At 36.7% G+C, this 19323-nt stretch overlaps 2 protein-coding genes across 4 annotated transcripts in view; both read right to left on the bottom strand.

Annotated features, from left to right (window-relative positions):
• The window catches only part of vaspb (vasodilator stimulated phosphoprotein b), a 54469-nt gene extending 49779 nt beyond the window's left edge, over nucleotides 1-4690 (bottom strand). For 2 of the 3 annotated variants that reach the window (XM_067389774.1, XM_067389775.1), the window contains exon 1: nucleotides 4244-4690. In XM_067389774.1, the coding sequence (XP_067245875.1) occupies nucleotides 4244-4248 (5 nt within the window). In that variant the 5' untranslated portion in view covers nucleotides 4249-4690. The remainder of the gene's footprint in view (nucleotides 1-4243) is intronic. The other variant, XM_067389776.1, reaches the window with a different exon arrangement.
• Nucleotides 4691-15707: 11017 nt separating this feature from the next.
• Nucleotides 15708-18664, bottom strand: snrpd2 (small nuclear ribonucleoprotein D2 polypeptide). The gene is made up of 3 exons (XM_067388993.1): nucleotides 18551-18664; nucleotides 17869-18048; nucleotides 15708-16183 (listed from the first exon to the last, which is right to left on the bottom strand). Coding segments are annotated over exons 1-3 (357 nt in total). The 5' UTR covers nucleotides 18553-18664; the 3' UTR covers nucleotides 15708-16008.
• Nucleotides 18665-19323: the final 659 nt, after the last annotated feature.

Here is a 19323-nt window from a genome sequence, read left to right as displayed (position 1 = left end):
TAGAGTGTACAACCTGCTAATTTACCCGGGGTAAACAATTAAACCTGGGTATTCATAAACTGAAATTTCAGTGTATATTCCAAAACCATGGGTTAATATTCTTATTTGCGTTGTCAGGGTGATTGATTGGACGAACGCACTACATGATCTGTCTACATAAAAGCTCTAGCATTGTGCATCCTCATATTATACATTGCCAACTGTACTATCAAGTTTTTTTCTGAATGGACTTTTCGGACTATAAAGATAAGTCAGACTGATAACCCGAAGGTTGCGGGTTCGAGTCTCAATACTGGCAGGAAATGACTGAGAATCACTTGAGCAAGACACCTAACCCCAAATTACTATCCAGGTGCCACAGCCAAAAATGGCTGCCCTCTGCTCCGGGTGTGTGTGTCCACGGTCTGCAGTAAAATGCAGAAGACAAATTCAGAGTATGGGTTACCAAGTCACAAGTCACTTTCACTTAAAGAATTGTGACGTTTTCTGTCACCATTTGACATTTGTCTGCTCAAATGCTGAAACAACTGTTTATACAAGACACTGCGTTTCTGAGACTGTCCAAAGCATGTGAATATGAGGTACTGGCTGAGATTTCTGACCATCCATTGACAGTCCACACAACTAACACTTTGATGCTTCATAAAGAGATGTGTGAGAATCAAAGCTTAAATTAAATATAAAGCAATCATGTCTCTTCATAAAATTTGGACTAACCTAAAGTTGTGTGGACTGTCAGTGGAGGGACAGAAATCTCTAAGATTGCATTAAAATATCTTCATTTGTGTGAACAAATGTCTTACGGGCTTAGAATGACATGAGGGTGAGTTATTGAGAACAGAATTTTCATTTTCGAATGAACTTTAAAATGCAATCCAGAAAAATCTAAATGCAAAACACGAACATATTTGGGAATATAATAAAACAGATTTTAAGGGGTCCTAAACAGTTAAGTAAATCTTGAGCCACTCACACTTTTTGGAGCCTGTTCTGATCCACTGGTAAATGACATACTTCAACTTTATAAAAAGAAAACCATGTATAGTGTTTGAATAACCCTGGGACTTTGATTGTTCTTCTTTGTAATCTTAACACAGGGACTGCAGGTCAGTGACTTTGCCTGGGTTCCCATGATTTCAATACTGGGCTTTCCAAATAACAAGGTCAGTTTGAGAAACCATTGTTACATTGGGTGGCCTGGCAAAATTCAAAATGAGGCGCTAACTGCTCCAATGCATTCTTATGTTGACATTCCACAACATGACAGGACAATAAACTTGTAAATGTGACAACATTCCATTCTTCACCTATTATGCAAGCAGACCCAACACAGTAAACTCATAGTTGTGTGCGTGGTCGGCACTGACCCCGGCACATTTTGCATGGACCCAGCAGGCCTCCCTGAGCCAAGTTTCCTGTGTGTCACAATGGCAACATGACATGTAACTCGTGTTGCCTGATAACATCGCTGAACTGAAATTTGCATAGAAATGCATGGCTGAGGATTTAGAGCATATGCTTATTTAATGCATTTTTATTTTGTTGGGACAGTTGCATTGACGAAAACCTGTCAGGCAGGTTGCTCTTGTTGTTACATAGCAAAATGAGTTTTAAATTCTCAAGATGTTGGAAGAACATGTCAGTGCTGGAGCTTCCCTATTTTAAACAAAATTGTATGGTTGCACAACACAGTAGGAAGTGTCTGTGCACTTTATAGAATCTGGAAAAGCTAATTCCTTTTGCCTTGTGTCAACTGGATTCCTTGTGATTATTTGTATATGGGTCAATGACGTGATGGGTCATTTTTTTGTCCAAAGGCCTTAGTTATAATAAAAAAACAAAGATATGACATCCAAAGTATGTAAGGTAGTACAACTAGATCTCTTTTATTTAATCCAAAAGGTTTTAATTATATTTTGTATATATATAATATATAAAATATATTAAAATGTAATAAATATATATATTTTTGTTCTGGCATGATTTTATAACATCATATATCAATACAGTGCAAAATGGTTTAAAATTATGTGTAGAAGTCGTTGCTTTTTTATGAGAAAGAATGTCCGGAAAAATTAATTTCATTGATGTCATTTGAAGTAACCAATATAAAAGGGACCATTTTGGATCAAGTTATGCGGTCAATATCATGTGACAGGATGTGACATCATTCAGACACCTGCAAAGGACCAAATGGTCATGAAACAAAGTAATTAACTCTTAACTATTTGAAAAATTCATGATTTCACTTGCTCATACGCATGTCCCGAAACATTAAGTCATTATAGTCAACTGCTATAAAACATGGAAAAGATTTTAAAAACTTGTACTAAATATAAAATGATTGTCCTTTTGCTAGATAGCTAGCTAGATATCAGCATGTTAGCACTGTTTGAAAATATCGTCATTCGGTATAACCAAAAGTGTCATTCAGTAAAATCGAAATTTTGGTTAAAATTAATGACTTTTTTGGTGAAAAATTTTGTCCATCTTGTAAAAAAATGACTAAAGCAGTGTTAATTGATTATAAAAACCACATCATTTCATTGTTAACACTTGGTAAAACGTTGAAATTAATTATATCTCCATTATGTTTTTTACACCTTTAAAAAAACGTATTTGTCAATGACCCATATGTGGTGTTTTATATATATATATATATATATATATATATATATATATATATATATATATATATATATATATATATATATATAGTTCATTTGTTATAAATACATATAAAATAAAACATTTAAAATATATTAAAAAGCATAATGAAGAAATATTTAAGATTCTGTACTATAGTATTATGCACTATTCAAATATCAACAAATTTGTGCATTATGTACAGACCAATAACTTCTTTGTACAGATGGCCAGATTTCCTTTTATCCGTTCAAGCACAAAATGAAACATTGAGAATCATGACCATCAGGTTTTGTTCCTGTCAGCTTGACTGAAAAATGTGTAGTGAACCTTGTTTTTTGTCTTAAACTAAACAAAACGTGCCCTTGAACTCTATAACTGTAAAACTGCTCAGGCCGCATCAGGATGTGGAATTATCAGGCTTCAGTGCTCTATACATGGCGCAAATGTAGGTTAGTTCCGGGTACTGCCCTGACAGTCAAATTTACAAATTCTACTATGGCAAAGGATTACGTCTTGAATATTAATTAGAATATTTGACGTTCGCTACTGAGAGAACGTCCCGTGACCTAATTAATATTCATGAGCCAAACCTTCCCCACAGTAGGATTTGTGAATTCGCGCCTCGGCCAACTCCCAGAACAGAAGGAACAGGGAGGGCTCACAAAAGAGGACTGGCTACGTGTTACAAAGAGCCAATTTACCGGTTGACAGCTGCATTTTCAACATGCACAATAAACAACTTTTACTGCACATGCACAGCCTGGGGATACAGTTATCGATACTAGTTCGTTTAATTGTGCGTTTTGTCACATTTAGCGGGTGCACCTTATTTTAAAAACTACTTTAAGTTTTGGGGAAATCAGATATTATTAGAATATTTTTCCCAAACACGTACAGTTTCATACCACGTAAATTGTTATCTTCTTTGGTCTGTCCACTGAACGGTTTTCTGTATCAGAAAATTAATAAATAATAATAAAAAAAGTGTTAAATAAATTAAACGTATAAATAAACTGTATTTACAATATTGTGTTTATTCAACCTTGCACTATGAGTTTGTACAGTAAACAACTAATTATTGAAACTGTTACAACCCTGTTTTAAAGGGGCAGCTCTATCCCAACATATTTAGGCTATTTTAAAAATAGCTTTAGATGCGAAAATGCTATGTATTAACAATGAATGACATTATTCGTTTGACAGAATGTTTAAAATCACCTTCTCAAAACGGAAGAGACACCCATTTGGTGGCATGTGCGGTTCAATTCAAACTCAAAGTATCTCATGAAAAATCAGTGCAAAAATATGAACACTCCATTCAGCAGCTATAGATCTACACGATAAAAGAGAGAATAACTCTTTGGCTGTCAAAGCCACACAAAACGGACGAGCTGGAGTGTGTAAACACTCAGAAAGGACACACTTGCTCCTGTGATGGTCACCCACCTCCAGTAGGTGCGAGGAACAGGACAGAAAGTGAGAAACAGACCGAACTCGCGACACATGCGGCCTCAGTCATTATCCATACTGTGTGTTACATTGTAGCGCGCAAAACTAAGTACACACAAAAGCGAGGGCAACAAATGTGCTTTACCTCATTGTTCGACGACAATGCAGATCCTCTTCAGATGTAAAGCCGAACTTCCAGAGGCGAAAACCCAAGAGAAAGCGACGAGATCCTCATGGATAAACCCACTGAGGGGTTTGGTGTTTTTGTTTAATCTGTGGGAAGAAGGATAAGCAGCACAGCACGATGATTTCCTGGTTGAGGAGTGAAGGAGGGGGTTGGAGGTGAAGTGTAGATAGAGTTGCTACTGGAGCTGGGTTTGTGTCAACTCTAATCAGTATCTTAGACTCATTTCTCGGTCCGAGCAAAGTCTACACATATTACGCCTCATGCCCTCGTCTCCATTCGCGCGGCTGTTTGTAAAATATGGAAGCGGTTTTCGACAAACTCCTCTTGTTCGCCGGTCGGTCTGTTAACGTTCAATTCGCGACCGAAGCCCAACCTGCTCCTCAACTCTGAGGAAAAGCTTTCATTCCTGTCTCTCTCCCCCTCCCGAGCTGAAAAACAGGCAGAGAAATGTACTCATCCACTCCCTAGCGGCCGAGCTCCATAACTCCAGCCCTGCGTTACAAACCAATCTCTGCTAATGGGAATGATACGAATATGTATACTTCTGACTGAAAAAAAGAATATAATCTTCCGACTGTAAGTGTGTGGTGTACGTCCCTACATATTCACGTATGTACCTATTTATATTCAGTGCCCACACAGTGGAATGTGTATTGTAGGAGTGTGTTTATGCTGTGTTCATTTTTAAAAAGTACTATATTGATTTTTGGACATAGCGTGGTAATACCATGAAGTCATAATTTCTATCTATCTACAGTATCTCACAGAAGTGAGTACACCCCTCACATTTTTGTAAACATTTTATTATATCTTTTCATGTGACAACACTGAAGAAATGACACTTTGCTACAGTATAAAGTAGTGAGTGTACAGCTTGTATAACAGTGTAAATTTGCTGTCCCCTCAAAATAACTCAACACACATCCATTAATGTCAAAACCGCTGGCCACAAAAGTGAGTACACCCCTAAGTGAAAATGTCCAAATTGGGCCCAAAGTGTCAATATTTTGTGTGGCCACCATTATTTCCCAGCACTGCCTTAACCCTCTTGGGCATGGAGTTCACTAGAGCTTCACAGATTGCCACTGGAGTCCTCTTCCACTCCTCCATGACGACATCACAGAGATGGTGGATGTTAGAGACCTTGCGCTCCTCCACCTTCCGTTTGAGGATGCCCCACAGATGCTCAACAGGGTTTAGGTCTGGAGACATGCTTGGCCAGTCCATCACCTTTACCCTCATCTTCTTTAGCAAGGCAGTGGTTGTCTTGGAGGTGTGTTTGGGGTCGTTATCATGTTGGAATACTGCCCTGCTGCCCAGTCTTCGAAGGGAGGGGATCATGTTCTGCTCATTCATGGTTCCCTCAAAGAATTGTAGCTCCCCAGTGCCGGCAGCACTCATGCAGCCCCAGACCATGACACTCCCACCACCATGCTTGACTGTAGGCAAGACACACTTGTCTTTGTACGCCTCACCTGGTTGCTGCCCGCCACACACGCTTGACACCATCTGAACCAAATAAGTTTATCTTGGTCTCATCAGACCACAGGACATGGTTCCAGTAATCCGTGTCCTTAGTCTGCTTGTCTTCAGCAAACTGTTTGCAGGCTTTCTTGTGCATCATCTTTAGAAGAGGCTTCCTTCTGGGATGACAGCCATGCAGACCAATTTGATGCAGTGTGCGGCGTATGGTCTGAGCACTAACAGGCTGACCCCCCACCCCTTCAACCTCTGCAGCAATGCTGGCAGCATTCATACGTCTATTTCCCAAACACAACCTCTGGATATGACGCTGAGCATGTGCACTCAACTTCTTTGGTCGACCATGGCGAGGCCTGTTCTGAGTGGAACCTGTCCTGTTAAACCTCTGTATGGTCTTGGCCACCGTGCTGCAGCTCAGTTTCAGGGTCTTGGCAATCTTCTTATAGCCTACGCCATCTTTATGTAGAGCAACAATTCTTTTTTTCAGATCCTCAGAGAGTTCTTTGCCATGAGGTGCCATGTTGAACTTCCAGTGACCAGTATGAGAGAGTGAGAGCGATAACAACAAATTTAACACACCTACTCCCTATTCATATCTGAGACCTTGTTACAGTAACGAGTCACATGACACCAGGGAGAGAAAATGGCTAATTGGGCCCAATTTGGACATTTTCACTCAGGTGTGTACTCACTTTTGTGGCCAGCGGTTTAGACATTAATAGCTGTGTGTTGAGTTATTTTGAAGGAACAGCAAATTTACAATACAAGCTGTACACTCACTACTTTACATTGTAGCAAAGTTTAATTTCTTTAGTGTTGTCACATGAAAATGTATAATAAAATATTTACAGTAATCTGAGATTATCTATCTATCTATCTATCTATCTATCTATCTATCTATCTATCTATCTATCTATCTATCTATCTATCTATCTATCTATCTATCTATCTATCTATCTATCTATCTATTTTACAACTCAAAATCCTGGAAATTATAGGTAGCTTTTGAATGATTACAATTGGTTGCAAAGTAAAATAAAAATATATGTGGCATCTATAAAGTGACAATATATGTCCACACAAGTCATTTAAAATAGAAAAGGAAAATTGAGTGAAATAGCTTGCATATGCAAAGATCAAATATCTTCTAATTTACTGCTATTTCTTTGGAAACATGGAATATATCCAACCATGTGTGTCACATCTGCCACCTTACTTAGTGTCTGTTTGGCTGTCTCACTCTCTCTCACTCACTCACACACACACACACACACACACACACACACACAAATAGTTTACTCTTATGTCTGGAAGCCTATTTAAAAACCCTTCAAAATCAAATGCCAAAGTAGTTATAGATATGTCCATCCATAATCCTGCTGTGCACAGTTTACATCACTTACAGACATTCTTTTTTAAAGTAAACATTTGTAGTTATTATGTAAGCCTTTGTAATTACATAATCAGATTTTCAGCCTGTCAGGCATGAAATTTTGATTCAAAGGAGAACACTTGATAAAAGAGAGATGTACATCTATCAAAAGACCCTACATCTGTAGAGTGAGTTTGTGCATGTAATGTGCATTATACACATCTGACTGCTTTGATAAGCGTCTTATCTAAAAGGAAACTAGTCAGCTGTAATTTTAGGCTCACCCCTCCTCCATTGAGCCACTTTTACAAGCTCCCATTCTGGCTCTGCTTTCATGGCACAGTTTCACGGGACTCGGACTCTGTGGCCTATAACATTCTTTACTGCACAGTCATACTTTCAAATGCAAGCTGCATTCAAATATGAGACAAACAGAGCAATGGATTAAAGAATAAAACACCAACAGGAGAATTCTGTATTATGAGAGTCATATGTGAGTGTGTTTATCAGAGACTGAGAGCTATCAGGAAATGTTAAAGAATTTCTAAAGGCATTCTGGATGGAGGCCAAACAACACTGACCCTTATGACACTAAGCAATGTATGAGCAATCTCTCTTGCACATACTAAACAAACAGAGAGAGAGAGAGAGAGAGAGAGAGAGTCTTCTCCTTAAATTTTTCTATTTTTTATTTTTCATTTTCTCAAAGCCATTGCAAATTTAAATTATACATGGTTATATCACGCCACCTAGTGGATAGTCTTCAGCTGTACATTAACAGTATAAGCCATTTTGGTGTTTACCACTAGATGGGGATGTAAGTACATAGATAGATAGCATAAAACAGTCACAACAGCCGACGGAATGTGTTGTACGGATGAAAGATTACGTCTAGTCTCTTTCAGGAGGTAATATGACCGAAGTATAAGCGCATACATTAACCAGGGCTCATGTCAAAAATGCCACTAAAAGTGAAAAAGGAGGAAATTTTCCCTGTAGTGAATTTCTTGGTTTTATCTGTTTGTTATGATAGGCCTATATTCACCAAATTGTATTCTGGTTATGACTTTAGTGTATCTGCAGAATGGTAACCTTGTGTTGCTCAATGAATGCGAAGAAAAAACTCTTAAAAACAATTTAAAATAGCTGTTGTAGTAAAACGTGCTGTGACCAAACAACATGAATAGTCATATTATTATTTATTCTTAACAGACAAGAGCTTCTTTCTCCACCCTAGATTCATATTTATTATGATTAAAATATTAAATATAATATAATAATTTTTAAAGATGGAATTTTTATTATAATGTCAAAACACATTTTAAATAATTAAATACATTGGTCTGAGCTGATTCTGCCATAATGTCTCAAATAAAAATGTAAAAAATCAATGCGTTTCTTAATTATTATTTTTTTTCTCTCAAGTTAAAATGTTTCAAACATGCAGATCATGTTTGGAAATATTATTCTAATATGTGATCTTTTTATGTTTTTTGTCATGTGTCTTAAATTTCTATCCTGTTTATCTTATAAATGGTAACAATAGATTTGATTTTATATATATATATATATATATATATATATATATATATATATATATATATATATATATATATATATATATATAAACTTAATGGGCCTATTATGGTTAATAGCCTACACTGTAAAAAACAAACAAACAGATAGTGTTCTGGCAGAAAATGGCCAGTTCTGCGTTTCTCAAAAGCATCATTAGACTACGTTGATCATAGAGACCATTGGTGGCAATTGTTCTACGATCAACTTAGACTTACGATGCTTTTGGGAAACGCAACCCAGTACATTTATACAGTCATTTTACGGACATGTCCATTAACCCTAAAACACAACACAATGAAGTTCAAAATTCTGAAAATACTGGTAAAACAACTGTAAAAAAAAAAAAAAAAAAAAAAAAAAGAAAGAAAGAAAGAAAGAAAATACGGAAATTCCGTCAAATGCCCTATGTTTACGGATTTTTTAGAGTGTATTTCTCAATACTTCCCTTTTATAGAAATATTTCCTTAAACTAAAACATAAGTAGGCCTATATTCATTTTTAAGTTACATGCTTTAAAAAAATGCAACTGTGCAGAATAAGCCAGGTAACCAATGTGGTGTGCGCACAAACGTGAGCGCACGAGACCAGGTGCGCACAAAGTGGTCGTGAGAAGCCAATGGGTGACAGCACAGTTCAAGCGCAGTTTGTGCATCATGACTGCTGTCACCCTTTGGCTACCCAGTGCGCACCTGATCTCGCGGCTGCGGAGCTGCTTGGAAACAAACTGCGGCGTCTCGAGTTACCGTGCGCGCGATCGATGGCTGATGTGAGAGCCCCGCGCGCCGGGCGACAGTATCGCGTTGCGCGCGCGGGGGGGACTGAGTATCGACGCGTGACCGATCGCTATCATAATCACACTTCCCCTCTTATCGCCTCAACTTGCTGAATAAAACATAGCGCTTTCCTGCCAAGAGCAGTCACCCCGAGCAAACTTATTCAAGTTCATTTCACACACTCTAAGACAAAAAAAGAAAGATGAAATGGGAAAATACACTGAAAAAAATGGTGCAGGAACATTCTTATACTCAGAAATTGCTAGTAAATTTCACAAACATTTACAAAGAAACGGCAAGTCTAGTAAACGTGAAATGTTTAATGTTTAAAAAAACTGAAATAGTAAATCATACTCAAATAATCGAACTTTTAAAATCATGTTCTACAGTATATGATCATTCCTGATATAAAGCATCAAAATTTTAAATTAATATGCTTGTGTTGTAATTTCAAGAATTATTTTGATAAAGCAGACTTTCAAACTTTATTAATTACTGCATAACTCACAAACGCATGAAAATGTTTCCATAATTTCCATTAATTCAAAGCCACAGTGAGGAATTTACAAGTCAATCGCTTCTTTATTACTGATGTTTGTGCTGTTTTCCCACCAATATTTATGTCGGTTTTTGAGGTTGTGATGTCGTTGAGAAACGAAATGAAGATGTGAAGAATCACCTGGAATATTTCTTGAAAATTACCTGTTTTCATGTGAGTTTAGGCTATATTTTATCCAGTAAATGGAGACATATATGATGGGAATATGAAATTAATGTGCTGATGAAAGACATGTGTAACTAAGCAGAGAAGGCAGCGATTTTGTTTCGTTTGTTTCAGAAAACAGCGAAATAAGTAAATATTCCATGAACGATTTCAGGCCACTTTTGTATTGATTTTCTCTCATAGATATGTGATAGGCTTTATCCAATTTCTGGAGCTTGCACCTAACCCATGCTTTCTCACTTGTACTAAAAGAAGAAGAAGTTTGGAGGTCTGCGTTAAATTTTCATTTTCTTTCAAATATGTACAATGGTAACCATATAGTTTCCCGAAAAAAATATTCCCTTTTTGTTAGTAATAATTACTGTTATCTCTTTTTTAGAAGATGCTTTTATAGTCTTTTATAATGTGTCTTTTTAGTGGCCAAGTTACCACATTTAAGAAACATTCTGACTTCTTGTAATACCTTCAGTAGCTATTATATAAAACTCATCTTTTCCAATGTAAATATTTCATTGTTAATAAATCCAGAGGCCCCACAGAACACTTGAGCATTAAAAATGTATTAAAAGTGGCATTTTTAAAGGGAACAGCACACTTTTAAATGTAAAGTTTCACAAAATCATAGTTTCAAGTGATAAAACATTAAGTTATAGAACAGAACATGGATGTGTGCTTTCAAATGAAGCTAGAAGAAAGCATCTATAACGGAGCTCAAAAATCCCATTCTGGATATCATTCTAAAAAATAAAAATTCTTTATTGGCATCTGTGGTTCCACGAAGAAGCTTTAACATCTATAAATAAGCTTTAACATCTATAAATCCTTTCCATTGCACAAAAAGTTCTTTAGATTAATAAAAATGATGTTCACACTAAGAAATAATTTAACTTTTCACTGGAAAGTTCTTCGGCGAACCAGAAGTGTTTCTTCTTTTGTTGCATGTTTTTTCACATTTTCATAAACCACACAATTTTTGCAATATTAATAATTTTTATAAAAGTGTAACATGGTTTTATACACTGACATTTTTGATATTTTAGACCTGAAGTGTATTGTCAATAAACTCAATCTTCCCATCACACAATGTACGTTTTAGCAATTTTAGCAAAAAAAAAAAAGAAAAAAAAAGAAAGAAAGAAAAAATCCATTTTATATTTTACCCCACTGCTCAAATTGAAGAATAAATGTGACACAATATTGTGAAAAGTTATAGAGTTAATGTGAACTACACCTGTGTACACCTTAACTAAAACTGATGTTAGTTTGAACATTTCTTTACAAATGATGCAATGTGGTTTGATATTTTGTATGTAATCCAATGTGATTCATAAATTCAGACAATGTGGCTTCAATATCCAAATGCTTCTGGGACCAATATGACATGACAGGTAGAACTATGTAGTTTATGAGTTGAGGAAAAACTGGGAATTCTTTTTACAATTGTTCACCCTAAAAATAACACTTCTGTTGTATTTTGGTATGGTTACCATGATATATTTTCGTAAAGGTTAATTATGAATTGTGTCCTGTTCAACATAAAAGCTTTTACACCTTTAGAACAAGGGAAAGAACTACATTTATAAATGTGCAGTGCCAAATAAAGATGTTTTGAAAGTTAAATTCAGATCTACACTATAGGTGGGTTCACGCCATATTGTAATTCCTGTAACTATGAGATTTTGGCTCATAAAAAGTGTTCACGTCCTCATAGAGCTTGTAATTACAGCTTGTAAGCTGAGAGTTTTCTGAAAGCTCCCACATGTACCACGTGGCCGCTGTAGATTCATTTAGGCGTTGATAGTGGTGCCAAAGAAATGCATAATTCCCAGTCAAAGTGAACAGCTCCGAATATAACGTCATGGGTTGTCATCTCAAGATAAATACGAGGTGGCGTGAATGCAGCATATATTGCCAAAAGTATTGGGACACCCCTCCAAATCATTGAATTCAGGTGGTCCAATCACTTCCATGGCCGCAGGTGTATAAAATCAAGCCCCTAGGCATGCAGACTGCTTCTGCAAACAATTGTGAAAGAATGGGTCGCTCTCAGGAGCTCAGTGAATTCAAGCGTGGTAGCGTGACAGGTTGCCACCTGTGCAATAAATCCATTCCTGAAATTTACTCACTACTAAATATTCCACGGTCAACTCTTAGTGGTAACATTAAGTGGAAGCAATTGGGAATAACAGCAACTCAGCCACGAAGTGGTAGGCCACCTAAAATCACAGAGCAGGGTCAGAGCATGCTGAGGCGCACAGTGCGCAGAAGTTGACAACTTTCTGTGGAGTCATTAGCTACAGACCTCCAAACTTCATGTGGCCTTCAGATTAGCTCAAGAACAGTGCGTAGAGAGCTTCATGGAATGGGTTTTCATGGCCAAGCAGCTGCATACAAGCCTTACATCAAGTGCAATGCAAAGCGTCAGATGCAGTGGTGTAAAGCATGACGTCACTGGACTCTAGAGCAGTGGAGATGTGTTCTCTGGAGTGACGAATCATGTTTCTCTGTCTGGCAATCCGATGGACGAGTCTGGGTTTGGCGGTTGCCAGGAGAATGGACTTGTCTGACTGCATTGTGCCATGTGTAAAGTTTGGTAGAGGGGGATTATGGTGTGGGGTTGTTTTCAGGAGTTGGGCTTGAACCCTTAGTTCCAGTGAAAGGAACTCTTAATGCTTCAGCATACCAAGACATTTTGGACAATTTCATGCTCCCAAATTTGTAGGAACAGTTTGGGGATGACCCCTTCCTGTTCCAATATGACCGCGCACCAGTGCACAAAGCAAGGTTCATAAAGACATGGATGAGCGAGTTTGGTGTGGAGGAACTTGACTGGCATGACCTCAACCAGATAGAACACCTCTGGGATGAATTAGAGCGGAGATTGCGAGCCAGGCCTTCTCACCAACATCACTGTCTGACCTCACAAATACACTTCTAGAAGAATGGCCAAAAATTCCCATAAACACACTCCTAAACCTTGTGGAAAGCCTTCCCAGAAGAGCTGAGTCTGTTATAGCTGCAAAGGGTGGGCCAACTCCATATTAAATCCTACCGATTAAGAATGGGATGTCATTAAAGTTCATGTGCATGTAAAGGCAGGCGTCCCAAAACTTTTGGCAATATAGTAGAGCAATATTTTTTTTTAACTGGACCATCAATGATCATTTTCCAAAAGTTAATTAAAATTGTACTTTTTAGATGTGTGCTATAGGTGGGTTATTCTGGATATTACATTATCCATTGTTTTGTGACTACTTCTGTGTAAAATAACAGCTGTCAAACAGGTGTATTAAAACAAGACACTAATATGCAGTAAGGCCAGAAAGTTTTTTTCTTTCTGCCAAGCAAGGATTAAGAATTCACTGCTGAGCGATGAGTTTTCACAATTTATGTCGTAGTACATATCATATTGTATAAACAAACCATGGTCCAATAGACAGTTCCCCACAAAATGAATTGCTGTTGAAAAAGGGAAAATTAAAACATGACCAAAACATTGCAGACCTAAACCTCTATATCTCAATTTTGACAGCAGTTGATGATAAGATCTCAGGCTGAAGCGTCACCTGTAAGTCATGGCTCTAGTATTCAGAGCTTCAGGCAAACCCACACGCAGTATCCAGGTGCAGCAGCCCGGAGGAACACTGAGCACAGCAGGATGTGCGTCTCGCTGTCGGACAGGAGGAACTAGAGAACAAGCCCAAGGTGCAGAACACCTCTGGCTTGAACTCCGCTCAAGAGACTGGGAAAATGTCATCAACTGAAAAACAGACACACTGTTAATGATACTATCAATCTTTTCTCTTTACCCTTCTTTTGATACTATAGATCACAAATAGCATTTGTGCAATTTGTGCAACTTTCTGAAGAAAAAGTCTGTGGTTATTGCCTATGCAAATCTGCGCATAACAATGCAATGTTCCTATGCATGATGAGGATCAAAAAATTTGGGGGAATACATTTTTTTTTTTACCAGGTATAAACTCATGACAGTTCTTTACAAATTTTAGGTGTCTTTCATGGTTATTTAATACAAAACCATGCAAAAGTTTGTGGTCAATAAAGCAATTAAAAAATGTATTTTAAAATGTAATATATTCCTGTGATTTAGCAGCCATTACTTCTGTCTGTCAGTGATCCTTCCAAAATCATTAAATAGAAAGCTTAAAAGAACAGCATTTATTTGAAATAGAAAATGTTTGAATAAATCATTGTCTTGACTGTTGCTTTTGATCAATTCAATGCATCCTTGCTGAATACAAGTATACATTTCTTTCAAAAATTGACAAACAGTAGAATATATTTAGTTTTTTTAATTAATATAGTGATTCTTGTCTAATAAAAAAATAATATTTTAACCTGACACATATAAACAATATATAGAACATACCTAAGCAGATTCCATCAGTTTACATTTGTTTTATATAGTTTAGATTTAAAACACATGAAAATGAATGAATAAACACATTTAATAAATATGACACCAGTGGATCACAACAACTCAAACTGATACACCGAGTTGGATTTTCACCATTCCACTGAATATTTAAGTAACCTGACTGAGTGATTTTCAGAGACTGTCCTCTCAGGTCAAGTCCTGAGATAACCCGTTTGTCCATATAAACCTTTAAAACACACATAATTAAATCTGGATATTTTTTACCCCGATAAACCCCTTTCAGAGAGATCATTCTAATTTTCCGAACATACATTTTCAGTTTCAGAAACATTAGCCAAATCCTTTTAAACCAAAATTAATTGTTTAAAATGGCTTTTAGTACAAGGGGTCAGCGGAGCCCACGGTGGAGGGCAGGGGTGTGAAGTGACAGTCAGCACATCTGGTCACATTAATAATGCAGAGACCTTTAAACGGCAGTTTGTCACTTATTGAGTGCTGCCTGCTGAAATCTACACTGACACCCAAGCTGCTGCCAAGGGACTCTACCAAATGAGAGTCGGATGAAGGGAGGGGGGGAGAGAGAGGATGAGAGGAGCAGCAGACAGCGAAAGGGGAGGAAAGAGGACAAATAGCAACGTGAAACTTTCGTGTGATGAACACTCTGCTTTGTCTGTAAATGGTTAAAGGGGTCTGATTATGCTTTTTTTTTTCTTAAGTGTGTAATGTTGCTGTTTGAGCTTGAATAAATCTGTGAAGTTACAAAGCACAAAGTCACTCCAAAGGGATTTATTCTCTATTCAGTAATCAACGTTTCTGAACTCCCTGAAACGCCTCCATTGCAGTCTTGAGTTTTCTTCCGGGAACAAACATATCACAGTATCCCTCATTTAAATAATTCCCTCTTAAGGCATATGTAAAATAAAGGGGCGAGGACTGGTTGAGTTAGTAGTGTGTTGAAACTCAAGGTCATAGAGGGGGCGTGACATTTCCTAAACACCCGCAAAGCGGTTGACCAATCAGAGCACATTGTGCTTTTTGGAAGGAGGGGCTTCATAGAGACCAGAGTCCAGAATTATAGAGATTTGATTATCCAAATGTTTATTTAGAAAACAAAGCACATTTTTATACAACTTCAACAAAAACTTTTAAGTTTCTTTTCTTTGACCAAACAATCTCTCATGATGATGCTTAACATATTCGGGCAAAATACAATTGTTACAGCACAAGGCAAACTGTGTACTGTCTCTTGAAGGCAAAATAGTTACATTTGCTCAAAGGCCTAATTAACACTTTAACACGTGCTGAGAAGTCAATGGGAGTTCAGCTCGCAGGTGAGCTGGTGTACGAGTGTCCAGGAGATTGCCTGTACTTGAACAGACGTGTTACACGTCAAGTTTATTTTCCGGTGATGAGTGGGTTCCTCAGCACCACGATAACTGAATCGCCTCTCAGGAACATCTTTGAGATGTAACGATCCTTGTTCACTGGCTTTGACTTCTTCTTGCCCTTGCCGCTCTTGGGCACCTCTGTCCACATTTCTTTCACATTCTCCAGAACCATGTTACAGTGTCTGAAAATCCAGAGAAAACATAGTAGTTTGTTTACATGCATCCAAAAAAATCTGTTCTGATTGATGGTTCAACTGGACTGAAAAGCCTCCATGTAAACACCTCAATCGAGTGAATGAAATTTCGATCAGACTGAAAGGGGTAATGTAAACCTGAAATGATCCGATCAACATAAAAATTAATCATGTGATTTTCTTGAATCCGACAATTTTTTCAATAGGATTAAAAAATACCTCACTTCTGAATTTGGCAAGTTTTAGTTGGAATACAAGCACATGTAAACACGTGTGAATCAGACCACAATGAAACCAGTAAACCAGTGGTTCCCAAGCAGGGGACTGGAGGCCTCAAGATGACTTAAAATGTAAAATGAGACAAAACTAAAAAAAAACAAAAAAAAAAATCAAGATATTTCTTATTATGTTTTTTTTTTTTAATTCTAGTTATGCTAGGCTCCAAAATAACATTGTGTACAAATTGAGTAGAAAATGGCTTGAACTCAAAAAGGTAGAGATCCACTGATATAAACAGAACTTTCAAAATCTGAATATGATTGAATTCATTCCGATTGACAAATTTAATGCACATAAACATACCTGAAAGTCCACATCATGAAAACTTTTCTATAAACCAATGTGAACCAATTCATTTTTTTGTATTTATTCACATATTTTACAGTAGCTGTTTGTTTATGTTTATGTGTGTCTGATGCAGATCATAAATGAGTTGTTAAAAAGAATAACTTTTTAGAATAAAAACTTTATAAAACTGAATTTCATTCATACTTTACATATTATATAGAGTGTACTTTTTTTTAACATTCGTAAAGTAAATTCAAATGTATTACCTACTCAGGCAGTATGCTATTTCAGATGCAACCGGTCTCATTTAACAACATATTGGGTTGCCTTATATTTGTTTTGAGGTTAAATTTTATACATAGATATTTAATCTCAAAAATACTTCATCTTATATAACGAAAGAGTAAGAAAAGCTATCACAGCTTGAGCTGTGAGGTTTTTCAGCATAACACAGACACGCATGTGTACAGCTGGCTAATGATAGTCAGTAATCTGGGTCTGTATAAAAGGTGTTTGTGTTTGGTTTTGAGGATGGCACACTTGGCATTACTGGAGGATCTTGATGCACAAGCTTCAGACGAAAATGTGTCTTTTTAGAGAACGTCATAGGTTTGCGGAAAGTAATGAAAGGCTGTAAAGGGAATCCCTTATGTATAAATGTTTTTTGCGTTTTATGCAAATGACTAACTTGGGCATGTGGTGACTCATATACAACTCTCCAAATTGATTAAGATTAGAATGAGGCTACTTAAGAAATTCATGTGCATATGCTTGTGTTATCAATTAGGTGAATTTGTTTTGTGAGAAGTTCTCCTGCGCATACAAATATGAAATAACACACACAATTATTAATAAATGAGACCAACTGTCTTGGAATATTTTAAAGCTTTTGTGTTATAATGTATAAAAATGACTAAATGTAATGTTTACACTGAATACAGCTGTTCGTATGTGCAGATATTTTGTTCAGAAAATTTCTTTTGGACTGCGCTGTTAAGGATATATATATACAGTGCACAGCATTCGGATCAACATAAATCTGCTCACAGCTAGTATGTAGTCACAGTGTATATAATAAATGCTACAGAAGGCTTCACATCACGTACCTGTCAAATGCTTTGACTCTGCCCAGTAGTTTCTTATTGTTGCGGCAGTTGATAAGAACCTGCGTGTTGTTTTTCACAGACTGGGTGAGAACTGAAAGTGGACCCGTGTTAAACTCTTCCTCCTCTCGCTTTTGGAGCTCCTCTGGAGTCATCTCAGATTTGGGCTTGTTTAACAAACTCCTAACAAAGCATTTTAACAGTTAGAATGTGTGGATGAAAGGGTCAGTCAATTGACACATATAATATAACACAAACAATTATATATATATATATATATAAATAAATGTTCAGTAAATTATATGAAGCATACCACAAATCTAAAAGTTAATTTAGTTTTGTTTCATGCTTTTAGGTAGGAATAGAGATAGCCATAAGCAACGTTATTCAAAGTAACGATTCAGAAATAAAGTGCACACAGAGCAAAACAATAAAAGGAAATTAGCACATCCAATCAATTTGATAACGACAAAGCTTGCAAAACAAGCATAAATATCATAACAGTATTCGCTTTGGAAGTATCATATTCAGTACAATAGAAGGATCATTGTAGCTGCTAACATTAGCATTCGTGCTGCTAAATGACTTTTTTAGCGGCCATTAAACTATAAACTAGCTATTTCAGTCCCAGCAGTACAACTCAAACATTTATTATAATATACTGTATGCAGAAGATTGAACTTACATGTTTTAGTAGGTTTCGACGTCTCAACTATCTTCAATGAAATGCACAGCTACACACTGGCGCCTCACGTTTCCACAACGTTAAAGTCACTTCCGGGTCTGTACCGCCTTACTCAGTTGTACGTTCCGGTTCCGGTTTTCTCCCGCAAAGTAAATATAAACTTGTTTTTAGCTTTGTATAGAATTTTAATAATAAGTTAATTATAATGAATGCTTTTAAACAAAGCTAGCTGTCACACAAGTAACGTTAAGTTTGTTATTAATGTTTTGAAACTAAAGCAACAGTGAAACAACAGTATGATCAGATCAAAATGCTAGAAATTACATATAAACTAATTTTCACAAATGTTTATTTTTTCTAGCAGTGTTTTGTATGTTGATTTTCAATCATGTAGTTCACAGGGATTTTGAATTATTCTATTATTATTATTATTATTATTATTATTATTGTATGAATTCAGCCCACCAAACTAAATCCAGTGTCATCATTATAACAGGGTTGGCCTAATTGTATTTTTCTAAAATATGCTATTTGATGCTAATAATTATAAATACATATCCGTGCCCAGGTGCACACACACACACACACACACACACACACACACACGCACACAAACAAACACAAACAAGCATACTGCTGTTAAAGGATTAGTTCAACCAAAAATGAAAATAATGTCTTTTATTACTCACCCTCATGCCGTTCCACACCCGTAAGACCTTCATTCATCTTCGGAACACAAATTAAGATATTTTTGTTGAAATCCGATGGCTCAG

The sequence above is a fragment of the Chanodichthys erythropterus genome, chromosome 7 (genome assembly GCF_024489055.1).
Source record: "Chanodichthys erythropterus isolate Z2021 chromosome 7, ASM2448905v1, whole genome shotgun sequence".
NCBI classification, from domain to species: Eukaryota; Metazoa; Chordata; class Actinopteri; order Cypriniformes; family Xenocyprididae; genus Chanodichthys; species Chanodichthys erythropterus.
Note: the sequence above shows the minus strand (reverse complement) of the source record. Positions and strands in the feature narration are given on the sequence as shown.

Coding starts and splice junctions, on each gene's coding strand:
- snrpd2 (XM_067388993.1), bottom strand. Junction 16,184..17,868: donor AGAGTCAAAGCATTTGACAG/GTACGTGATGTG, acceptor CTGGATTTTCAG/ACACTGTAACATGGTTCTGG.